The sequence below is a fragment of the Physcomitrium patens genome, chromosome 1, assembly GCF_059467195.1.
Source record: "Physcomitrium patens ecotype Gransden chromosome 1, ASM5946719v1, whole genome shotgun sequence".
NCBI lineage: Eukaryota > Viridiplantae > Streptophyta > Bryopsida > Funariales > Funariaceae > Physcomitrium > Physcomitrium patens.
The window spans coordinates 15011332-15024002 of NC_143410.1; the positions used below are offsets into that span (position 1 = coordinate 15011332).

At 34.4% G+C, this 12671-nt stretch overlaps 1 protein-coding gene across 1 annotated transcript; it reads left to right on the forward strand.

Annotated features, from left to right (window-relative positions):
- Nucleotides 1-976: 976 nt before the first annotated feature.
- On the forward strand, nt 977-4502 carry LOC112286715 (phenylalanine ammonia-lyase). Its single transcript, XM_024528881.3, has 2 exons — nt 977-2294; nt 2409-4502. Exons 1-2 carry the CDS (start codon nt 1589-1591, stop codon nt 3923-3925), a joined length of 2223 nt encoding a protein of 740 aa, XP_024384649.1. The 5' UTR covers nt 977-1588; the 3' UTR covers nt 3926-4502.
- The last annotated feature ends 8169 nt before the right edge of the window (nt 4503-12671 follow it).

Consider the following 12671-nt stretch of genomic DNA (forward strand, 5'->3'; position numbering starts at 1 on the left):
CTTTAATTTGACTTGTAACAATTGACCATGAAGTTACTTCCAAATCATCCTGTCCAACACTTTCTCTTTACAGAATACCTCCTTTGAAATTAGGGGAGTCAAGTACCATGAGGACATCCTTTTCAATACATTAACAATTCTTGCAGCTTGCACCTTTTTGCGCCTTCCTTCATATAGGTATGACACACCGATTTTGCTCTCGCAGCCCCAGGATTGGGCTTGAAGACCGCCGTTCAAGTTGCTCGCACGAGAGCACAGGGATCGACAGCCTTGCAGTCTCATTGCAGAGTCAGCGAGTACACAACCAAACCGACTGAAACCCTCTTTGATCACGTAACCACCAACTCCAGGGCACAAGAAACATGGTCCCTCGCAAATCGATTGCCGTGAGTCAAGGTTTCGTGTGTGGAGGACCAACCCACCTGCAAGCCCCGGAAGTAACAGTTCTCTCGACTACATGGTCACAAGCTCCGGAACATGCTGCTTGCTGTTTTGAAATTCTCACTGTTGTGCTAGAATCGGCAAAACACGATCTCTGGAACTTCATTGCATACTCCCATCCACGAATCCAGACAGTTAACGGTTGAATTTCACCGCACACCTGCACTCTCCAGTTTATCTCAAACTTTCAGTCAATGGGGTCGTTGAAGTCTACAGTGAAAGATTCACCGCATTTGACTGGACAGTCAAATATCTCCGCATTTGGGATTACCGATGTCTAAAAGCCGCCGTAACGCATTACAAAATTAGGTTCAGAATTAGCTGCCATCTGGTCAGTGGACTGATTGAGTAGTTGTAATGCTTTCATGGTTGAATTATGCTCTTTTTCTGCGTCGCTACTCAACAGCGAGAAAAAGCGCCCAGGAAAGCTTGACACCGTTGGTGGACATTTTTCTCATCCAGCTGGGAGAGCTTGCAGGGGATGAGTAACTATAAAAAAAATCTATCATCGGCTGCACCAATTAACTGTGCGAGTGTCGCATGGGCGTCACTTCACCACCTCCACATGCACCGAGTGATCGAACGGTCCAGATCATTGATTGATCCAGACCTTCGGGACCCACCTGGTCATTTGAGGACTTGGTCCCGTCTCTATAAGTCGCCGGTGAGTTTGTTGGGCAAGGTCATATTCGTGCAGCTCGTGCAGGTCCGCAGCAAGCGACTCATTACCAACGTCGGCCTGGGGGACAAGCCCGTCTAGTATTTAGCTTGAACTCATCCATTCTTTCATGGCCACAGCATGAGTCGGGAGCAGTGCGTCAGATAGCGAGCGCATTTTGATAGAAACTTGTCGCGATTGCTGAATCAAACCGCTCCACATCGGCAATAGATAGCTGTGCAGGTTCTGTAAAAACGGGGTTATCGGTACACAGCTTGCACGAGAAGCTCTCTATGGATATGCAGGACTGAGGACCATCCCAGGCCAGCGCTGCACGTACTGGCAAACCGCTCTCAAATTGTACATTGACCAGGATCAGTTGCCTCGCCGACCACCAGCTGCAAAGCGAAACTTTTTGCGGCGACTGGGCTGCAGCTGGCTCTGATCAATTGTGACTTTTCCGCAGCCAAGTGAAACACAATCCCCATTATGCCGATGGCAATATCAGGGCATAAGGTTGACAGCCAAGGCACCGACCACTGCAACGGCGTGGACCACAGCAGCGGCCACCACGACCCCATGCTTGTGGACTCCAGTGCGTTCTGTATCAGTGCGCCCCTGCCTGCTCTGTCCGCGGACCCCTTGAACTGGAAGCGCACCGCCAAAGCCATGGAAGGCAGCCACCTCGACGAGGTGAAGAGCTTCATCAGGACGTTCTCCGAGTCCACTTTCGTTTCCTTGGAGGGCGTCAGCCTCACCATCGCCCACGTTGCGGCGGTGGCTCGCAGGCCCGAGCTCCAGGTGCGCTTGGATGCCGCCATCGCCAAGAAGCTCGTGGACCAGAGCTCCGACTGGGTGCTGAACAAGATCATGCGCGGATCCGACATCTACGGTGTCACCACCGGCTTTGGCGCCACTTCCCATCGCCGGACGCAGCAGGGAGTGGAGCTTCAGCGGGAACTCATCAGGTTCTTGAACGCCGGAGTGGTGAATTCCGGAAACACGCTGCCGGTGGCCACCACGCGTGCTGCGATGCTGGTGCGGACCAACACATTGTTGCAGGGATTCTCCGGCATCAGGTGGGAGATTCTTGAAGCCATGGAGAAGCTCCTCAATTCCCAAGTCACGCCCAAGTTGCCGCTCCGAGGCACCATCACAGCCTCCGGCGACCTCGTCCCGCTGTCGTACATCGCTGGTATGTGTGTGTCTCCCTTCTCCACCAGCATCCTGCTGTCTCACTCATTCTGGACTCGGAGGTTGCCGTGGTCGATTCCATGCTGACATCACGTGGATGTGCGATGGATTGCAGGTCTCCTCACTGCCAGGCCCAATTCCGAGGCGGTCACCGAGGATGGCAGCACGGTGTCGGCCGTGGAAGCATTGCAGATGGCGGGCATCGACAAGCCTTTCGAGCTGCAGCCCAAGGAGGGGCTGGCCATGGTGAATGGCACGGCCGTGGGATCGGCGCTGGCCTCCACCACCTGCTTCGACGCCAACATCCTGGCGGTCATGGCCGAAGTGCTGTCCGCGCTGTTCTGCGAAGTGATGCAGGGGAAGCCAGAGTTCGCGGACCCCTTGACGCACAAGCTGAAGCACCACCCGGGTCAGATGGAGGCCGCGGCCATCATGGAGTACCTCCTCGACGGGAGCTCCTACATGAAGGCCGCTGCCAAGTTGCACGAGACGGACCCGTTGAAGAAGCCCAAGCAGGATCGGTACGCCCTGCGCACCTCGCCGCAGTGGCTGGGGCCTCAGGTGGAAGCCATCCGCAACGCCACGCATTCCATCCAGCGGGAGATCAACTCCGTCAACGACAACCCCCTCATCGACGCCGCGGGAGACAGAGCACTCCACGGCGGCAACTTCCAAGGCACGCCCATCGGCGTCTCCATGGACAACATGCGCCTCGCCGTGGCCGCCATCGGGAAGCTCATGTTCGCGCAATTCAGCGAGCTCGTGAACGACTTCTACAACAACGGCCTGCCATCCAACTTGAGCGGAGGGCCCAACCCCAGCCTCGACTACGGCATGAAGGGCGCGGAGATCGCCATGGCTTCCTACCTGTCCGAGCTCAACTACCTCGCCAACCCGGTCACCACCCACGTCCAGAGCGCCGAGCAGCACAACCAGGACGTCAACTCGCTGGGCCTCGTGTCCGCGCGCAAAACCGAGGAGGCCATCGAGATCCTCAAGCTCATGACGTCCACATTCTTGGTCGGGTTGTGCCAGGCCATCGACCTGCGCCACGTCGAGGAGACCATGCAGGCGGCCGTGAAGAGCATCGTCACGCAGGTGGCGAAGAAGACGCTGTTCATGAACCCCGCGGATGGCACCCTCCTGCCCGCCAGGTTCGCCGAGAAGGACCTCCTCAGAGTGGTGGATCACCAGCCCGTGTTCACGTACATCGACGACGCAGCCAGCGGCACGTATCCTCTCATGGAGAAGCTGCGACAGGCGCTCGTCCAGCACGCCCTGCAGACCAACAAGTCGGACAAGCAGGCGGCCAGCTCGACCTTCAATCTCATCGCGGCGTTCGAGGAGGAACTCAAGGTGAGGCTGCAAACGGAGGTGCCACAGATTCGGGAAGCATACGACAACAAGGGCTACTCGCCGGTGCCCAACAGGATCGAGAACTGCAGAACGTACCCGCTGTACAAGTTCGTGCGCAACGGATTGAAGACGCAGCTTCTGTCGGGACTGCGCACCATCTCACCCGGCCAGGAAATCGAGAAGGTATACGACGCCATCTGCGAGGGCAAGCACGTGGCTCCGCTGCTGGAGTGCATCGGAGGATGGAACGGAGCACCGGGACCCTTCTCATGCTGACAGGATTCCTGCATCAACTCCCAGGGTGGGTGTAAAATTTTGCAACGCTGGAGCGCGGAGCGTCTGCTTCGGCGACGAGGCAGCAATGGCTGGGGAAGTGGAGTGGAAGAGGGACTGGGGTCCCCAGGCCCTGATGGAGGGAGGGAGGGGCCGCCATAGCCACGATCGCGGTGCAGTTGTGGAAGGATGGTGAGAATGTGGCCCTGTCGCAGGCAGAGTGGATGCGGAAGGTGCTGTCGTGCTGTAGTGCACCTCTGCTCTCGCAGCCCGAACGGCGCAGAGGTGCTTCAATTTCGGGCTTGCTGCATTGAAATGGGGACTGGCAAGCGGAGCTGCTGCATTGTGTTACCGATCTCCTCACCCTTGTAAGATATAGGCTGGGTGGATGTGCCCACTATCAGTGTAAAGCATAACATTCTTGTGATGTATTGGATGTGATTACTGGATTCCTGCCGTCATTAGGGTACATGCAACTGTATTGTGTATTGCAGCGGGATATGGAAAGAGTAAGAATTTAAGAAATCAAATTATTGGTACAGATGCACTACAATAAATTATTGTCGTCATTCTTGATGGAGTTGAGCTCTCTTCTGTTGAAGTTTTGTTTTAGGAAACTATATCTTGATCATGGGCTGTGATGAATAATTGCTTTGTTTATGTATTGAACATGAGTTTGGGTGGCTATCCATGCTTATGAGCTGTTTAGGTGGTTTGTGTATTTTGGGTTTGAGAAATTGTAATGGTGCTGTTATGGAGCAAAGTGTATGATATCGGAGGTGGATCATAAATGTAGTTCTTTGATTCATTTAAAAATTAGCAGATTTTGAGTTGATTATATTTATAGATACATATATTCAACAATTTTAAAATTCACTATATCCAATATGATTCATTATTATTATTGCACAAGAAGTGATTTTTCATTTTTATTTTTTAATTTCTTCCTTTAAAGCAAAAAATTGGTTTTTGTCAACATTTAGACTACCAATCTTAATCCGGAGCCATGTAAGAAAATGACTTTTCATGAGTACTATTACAAATTTGATTTTTCATATTTTTTTCACATTAGTTCATTTTTTCTTTATTTAGAACAATTATATATTCAAAACTTAAAATTTTAATTATTTTAGAAGTAATTTCATGTATTTACTTAATCATATCTTTATTGGCTTCTATTTTAGTGTCTCAAGCATATTATACTCTACTATTGATTATATTTAATTATCTGACATAAATTTTGGATTGTTGTTGATAGGTTTAAAATTTATTCTTCTTTCTTACAATATTGATAGCCTAATAGTATGGTTGTTCAAAGATTCTAAAGCCTAATTTGATATTCTTCATCAATGTATGATAAGATTCTTAAGCTTATTTTAAAGTTCTTTACTTTGCCTACCTGGATTTAGTTTAAAATCTAATTTGTCATTTTAACATTTACATTCAATCATTTTTTCTGTTTATATAAAAATTTATCATTTTATCATATTTGGCCATAAGACTTTAATTATTGCAAAAAAAAATTTACTTAAGCATTTAACATGTAACATGTAAAAAAATATGTAAAATAATTTAGACAAGATACCTCCACTTGTGCTTAAAAGTTCTATAATTTACTATAAATTTGGATTTATAGAATGTTTAGTCATCTTATTGTGGCGTCAATAATAGATAGTTGCAATTGCTTCTTTCTCTAACACTTTAATAAGGTTATTTATAAAAGGTTAAGAACTATAAATTATTATTTCACTTAAGCATTTAACATGTTATTTGTTATGAGATTTGTTGATAATTCTTCTTTAGAAGTAATATTACATGTAGAATTTGCATTGGTATTATATTTACTCATTGTACTCTCTATAAGGATTGTATTGATTGTCTCTTACTCTAATGGCAAAATTTTGTTTTACTTAATGAACTATTTAGATAATATATTTTACTTTATTTTATCAAAGAACTTGATGCTTATCTAAAAAAAAACTCAATATCAATGTACTTGAGTTATTATTAACACAGTTGCCTTTCTTCCTAAATTTTTATATTATTATAACTAATTTGCTATATATTGAACATATAAGAGATAAAGCAATTTTTTGATGATTGAATGTAATGTCTAATATTAAATATTTTAAAGATGGATAAGCATATATTTAATTTGATGTTGTAATAAAATTAAGCAAGTATTGCTAATTTTGACATCTTTTTAATAACAACCATATAAAATAAATCGGATAAATATAGTTAAATAAATTAATACAGAACAATCAAGTGAAAACATTTGAAGTTAAAATTATTACAGTAAAAACATGAAAATTCTATTTGTAATTTATTTTAGTATTTCTACCATCTAACAATAAGTTTTTATTGAATAAGCTTTTGCTTCAAAGATGGTAATTGGTTTAAACTTACGAATGTTTTATTGCTTATAAGTTTCATTTGTTTAACCTATTTTCCAGTATAATTTATAACTTTAACAGGGTTATATTATTTATTAATATTATTTTTAATATCTAAAATAGTTAAATTACAGTGTTTTCAATACTTATTATTAAAACCCAATTATCAACGTAACAAAAGTAATATTTATTCAAAAATATACAAAAAAAATGAATGTTTAGAAATATTATGGTTGTCTTCTATTATTTAATAAGTTGTGTAATTAAGGTTCAATTTATGTATTGGCAGGTTTTTAAAATCTCTACAAAAAAAATTAATAAATTATTATTTTTAATATTTTTGCATAAATTAGGATTTGATAATGAAATACATTTATTACTTACATATTTAATTATTCAAAAACCTAAATTAGTTAATTTGACTTACTTTTTAAAAAATAGGTAAGAAGTAAATTTCATTTGTCAATTAGGAAAAGATTACATCCAATTGGATTAAGTTTTATCTTGTAGGATTAAAGTTTGGTAGTAGTTCTAAGTATTTAAGGCAAAACTTAAAGGATAAAGATAAATATTTTGAACTTCTAAAGATTGATTTTTATTTTATTTTTTTAGGAGCTTAAAAAGTTTTGAAGTTCTTAGATGTTTGAAAAATAGAATAATTATGAAAATAATTGGTTATTAAAAGAGTGGCAAGAAAAACAAATTAAATATACTTCATAGTAAAAAAAGATATATAATAAAAGTATACAATATAATTTCTTAATTTAAAGTTTTATTAGTAGATAAGAAACTAATTTAGTTATATCTTAAGAGCCATATTTAAGACTAAAAGAAGCAAAATAAATTAATGTAGTTTAAGTAATTATAAATATAGTTTGAATTTGAATTATGTACTAATATTTAGAGTATAAGACTAGAAAAAAAAATATTTATTTTTCATCAATATTATTACATATAATTTAGATATATAGAGAAATTTATAGTTATATAATTACAAACATATATTTTATCTTAATATAATTTTTTTATCTGTTAAATAAAATAAAATAGAATTAATTATTTTTTAATATACAACAATTATATTTATTTTCTTAGTTTCATAACAACTTTGCAATAATACCAATTCATAGTTTTTTTTTTTTTTTTTTTTAATTTTTAGTTTTTTTATTTTGTTTAATTTTTTCTATATTTTTTTATATATTGAAAACTTGTCTTGGTCATTATCACCTTCTCTAAAATAATTTAAAAAGACACTTATATGCCAAATAATTTTTTTGAAGTTTGCATTAAAATAACAACCACATTTATAATTTTTTTAAAAAAAAACTATGTAAGAATAGATAATGCTTTGAAGAAAGAATAGAAATACAATTTAAACATAAATATATTTCTGAAATGAAAATTAACTGGCTAAAAAATTGGAGAAGAAAATATTTTTTTATTATAATTTATTTCATTATATTTTAATTAAATTACTATAAATAATATATATATATATATATATATATATATATAATCAAAAAAATCTTAGTAGAAGATAAGTATGCTTATTAATTAAAAAGTAGTGAAAACCTAGAGCAAGAATTATTTAGCAAATAAAAAAAATTTAAACAAGAAGTGCATGGAATTTTTGATTGCAACAAAGTAATTGTTTTTAAATATTTACAAATAGACATGAAGTAGATTGAAGAGTACAAATTATTATAACTAGGAGTGGTAGAAATAGAGAAGAGATTATAAAACCTTGTGTAAACAGCAATATGGTTAATAAAGAAGTTGCACCAAAAAATTTCTATAGATTTTGATAGTTTATTTGTTATTATTAAATTCATATATATTGTAGATATTGGATGTCTTATTTGTATACTTATAAAAAAAAGGATTAGTCTTTTGTACACATAATGCCTTATAATACCTCAGTATTAAACTTAATTTTCAAAATTAAGTGCCAAATTTCAAATCATAGATCCATCTATTTGTATTCTTCTTTAGTAATTTATTGTAAGCAAAAGATAATAATGTATACTTAATTGTTTAAATTTTATATTATTTTGCTTAAACAAAATATACAAATTGATCTCTGTATATAATTAATATAAATTATTTTAAAATATTTTTTGATTTTTTTTCGATATTTATTATTTATATATTATTGTATATAATCTTAAATTTTATCTCACCATGTAATAGTATCATTGACTTGGATATATTAACAATGTCCAATCATATGAAAATAGAAATTTTGGCTCTTGAAATTTTTTTTCACTACAAAGATAATACTACCAATAGAATATTTATTTTTTCAAAAGATGTTGAAATATATAGTTAGTGAAACTTATTATTGAAATTAGAGTAGAATTTGAAGTGATCCAAAAATTTCCATAAAAAGATAATATAAGATTTATATATAAGTTGAAAACATTTATACAGCAATAGAAGAATGATTTTATATAGAGTTGGTTGACTTAAGAGATAGTTGGATCAATGGCTTAGAATAGATGCAAATAGAGGTTGGTAGTTATTCATTATTAAAAGTGCTGCAATTACTTGTCTTTTCTTTATGCAATGATTTTGAATTTAGATTGTAGTATTATTGTGTAAAAAGTAAAAATTTTAAAGCTTTTGGATTAAAAGAGATAGAGAAGTCTATAATGTATGTAGAAAACAAATTTTTGACGTAGTTAAAGATAATTATTGAAGAATTCTTTTTAATTATGTGCTTTATTTTTAACTTCTTACATACACATAGATAGACAAATATGTAAATAATTTAATGAATGTATAAATATATGTATAGATTTTTAAATAAATAAATAATACATAAATTCTTTTATTTAATTTTAAAGATTATTAATATTAATTTAATAAGAAATTACTCAATCATTTAATTATATATATAAATATATATTATATAAAATAACTTGAATATAAGATAAAGATAGAAAAATATATTTTGATTGACTATTAAAAAGAAAACTTTAAGAACTTGGAGAATGCAAAGTGATTGAAGCTTGATTATATCTAAAAACCAAATTTTCGGGATCTAATAATAGCTTCTTCATCTGCCACACTAATCAAGGCCTTAGTGCAAGGTATTATGCTTGCTTCTTTTTATACATACTATTTCTCTTAGTTTTTAGTGAAAATCCAAACATCTAACTTGTGCAAAAGAAGGAAGTATAAGGTGGCAAGATCTATCTTGACCATGGCAAATAAACCTACTTCTATAATAGGTTAAAGCTTGCAAAGCTACCATGGATAACATTGTTTTGGAATCAGCATAAGAAGGACCTTCATAACTCTTTAATGAAGAAGAAGAAAAAAACTACAAACAAGCCATACTCTAGGTCTATTTTGAAAGCATTGTTAGAGATGATTTAGAAGAAGAGGATGGAGAAGATAAAGATGTACAAGATAGTGATGCAAGAGATAAAAAAGAAGATTAAGAAGACATAAGAAATCTATGCTATTGGCTACAAAATCTATTGTACAGTTATATTGAATTTTTTTACAATAAATCCTTGAACATTGTTTTCTTTATAATTTGCTAAGTTCATGAACATCTATATCAAAGAAATTAATTATATATTATTTGGACAATAATAAATAGAATTTTTATTCTTTTAAGCATAAATTTGGACAAGTAAAAAGGCCAATATAGAATGTAGAATTTGGGAAAGAGATGGCTGCATTTTTAAAGCTAATCAAGCAAATTTTTTGTTGCTATCTTTGCAATCCATTATTAAGTCTCTCATCATATAGTTTGCTGCATTGGACTTGATTCCTTGCTACATAGTCACATTATTTAGAATGCACACTTTAAAAGAATATATTATGCATAATTGGCAAGATTTTTTTTGGATTTAATAGTACAATAAAGTACAATCCTCTACTTTATAAGACTTATGCTACCAAGCTGCACAAAATATATCTCTAATTTATGGATGGTACATCATATTTTTTAAAAGATCTTGATACTTTCAATTAGTTTGACAAGCATTAATATATGGCAATATTACAAAACCGTGGCATTTTGATATTGAATTTGTTCATGCTTGAGAAAAAAGACCAAAAAAGTTAAGGTAGTAAAGAAGATAAAGAGATTGAAGAAGTAGGTGGCACAAAGTCTACAACCAAAGGCATCAAAGAGTGATGTTGGAGGCAAATGCTAAAGATGATAATATAGAAGGCATATTATAAAAATTTATATTTTTTTATATATTAAACATAATTACATCAATTTTTCTTATAAAAATTAGATTTTTTTTGAAATAATTGAATTTTTTATAATTTTCAAATATAATTAAACTTTATAAGGCGTCTGAAATGAAAATCCAATTTTTTTGGTAGACTATATCAAACATTCTTTGGACTCACAAGTATGAATTGAAATTCTACAACCATTGCATGAAGAACATTGTGAATACAAATATTAATTATAACTGATGCAATATACAAAGAAACCAAAATATTATAATGGATTTCAAATTAAAATAATAAAAAGAGAATAAAATGTATAATTTTAATGAATATTGTTCTATTCTAAATTAAATATGTGTGTTCATTTTGTTTAATTTCATTTTATTTTTATATTTTTAGCATCTTTTTTGAAAATATATCTATTTTTTTAATATTTTAAAAAATAATATTAAATAAATATTAATTCTTATACTAATATTTATTGAAAAATTAATTAAAATATATTATAAAATATCTAAAGCTTCAAATACAATTGAACTTGTACATCCAAATTAAATATAACTAATTTAATATCATATTATTGAAATTTATAATAAATAACATGCTATTACTATAATTTTTTTTTTTCAAATTCTAAAGATGTATTAAAAAAAAAATTATAAAATCAAATAAAAAAATTTGTAATTATTTTTCTCTATAGTTTATTAAATCTGAATTTTATTTTTATAATTGAGTGTCAAGGACATGAATCTCAAAAAAAGAAAATCTCAATAAACTCTTGTGAGTCAAAGAAACTAGGAAATCGTTCAAAGATGGAAATATATTGAATTAGAAATGCTATTGCAAAAGCTAAAAAGATTAAAAAGTTTTGAAACAAGACTAAGGACTAGAAAAGCATTGAGAAGAGTGAAGAAATCTTCATTCTTGCCTCCATATATACTCTCTAATTTAGAGCTACTTGGCAATATTCTATAGGACCTCCAATATGTATTGATTTTGTTAGATACATTACTTAACTTGCAAGACAAGTTATCTATATGTGCTCCATATAGTTACCTTATTCTACAAGCTATTAACATGTGTGTCATGTGCCTAACTTGTTAATTAAGTTTCTAGCCTATGAATTAACTACAAATATGTGTAAAGTCAAAGCAGTATTTATGAAGCTTCTAGAATGCTTTTTTAGAAGATATTATAAAATTAATCCACTTTTACATATTATTACTCAATCATGTAGGTAATTATTGGAATAAATACGTAATTTTATGATATTATTTCTTCTTCTAAGAATGAGTTCTATAAAGAGCGATCATCATACGTTGAAAAAAATCCAAGATACAATATGGTATTGTAATTATTTGTAGTATGTAAAAACTAACTAAAACATATAATATGTTTATACATATTAATGTGTATTAGAATTATTAGTAGGTTAATTTAAAGAGAATTGATGTAAGATAATTTATTTTAAAGTTTACCTAGTTTGATTATAGTGTTTAAATTATATAGAATTTAGACATTTAATATAAAATTTAAAGAGAAGATTGAGGCTCAAAGATGAAGATTCAAACCTCTAAGAAATTTATTTGGAGAGATAAAAGCAAGGTATGGATAGATGAAGACAAGAGATGAAGATCTTCATCCCTATTGGTTGAAAGCCATGCCCAATAGTCTGCCAAGAGACTATTTGCAACCATAACAAGAATTTTGGCAACTTCAAAAAGAGATTTTGAGAATCAAAAGCAAGGAGTGTAAGTTTTAAGATTTGAGCTAGAATTTTTGTGCAAATTTTAGAGGATTTGGAGTTAAGGTGATGAAATTATAGCCATTTGAAGTTAAGATGTTTTTTTTTTAAGACATAATGTTGCTCTTTTGAAGATACAAGGAATTTTACAATAGCTTTTGGAGATTACAAGGTGCAATTGTAAGGATGATTTCAAGATCTAAGTCTTTTAAAAATTTCTTTTTGCATTTGAAGTTTCTATAAAAGAATTATAGAGTGTTGAAGATAATACATGTAATTTGAAGACATGATAATTTTATATATAAACTTGGTACTTTTCTATCTTATGACTTCTTTGAATAATTAGTGACAACCAAAAGTCCGATGCTTTTTTAAGGAAAATTCTATCTACCTCAATAGTGCCAAATTG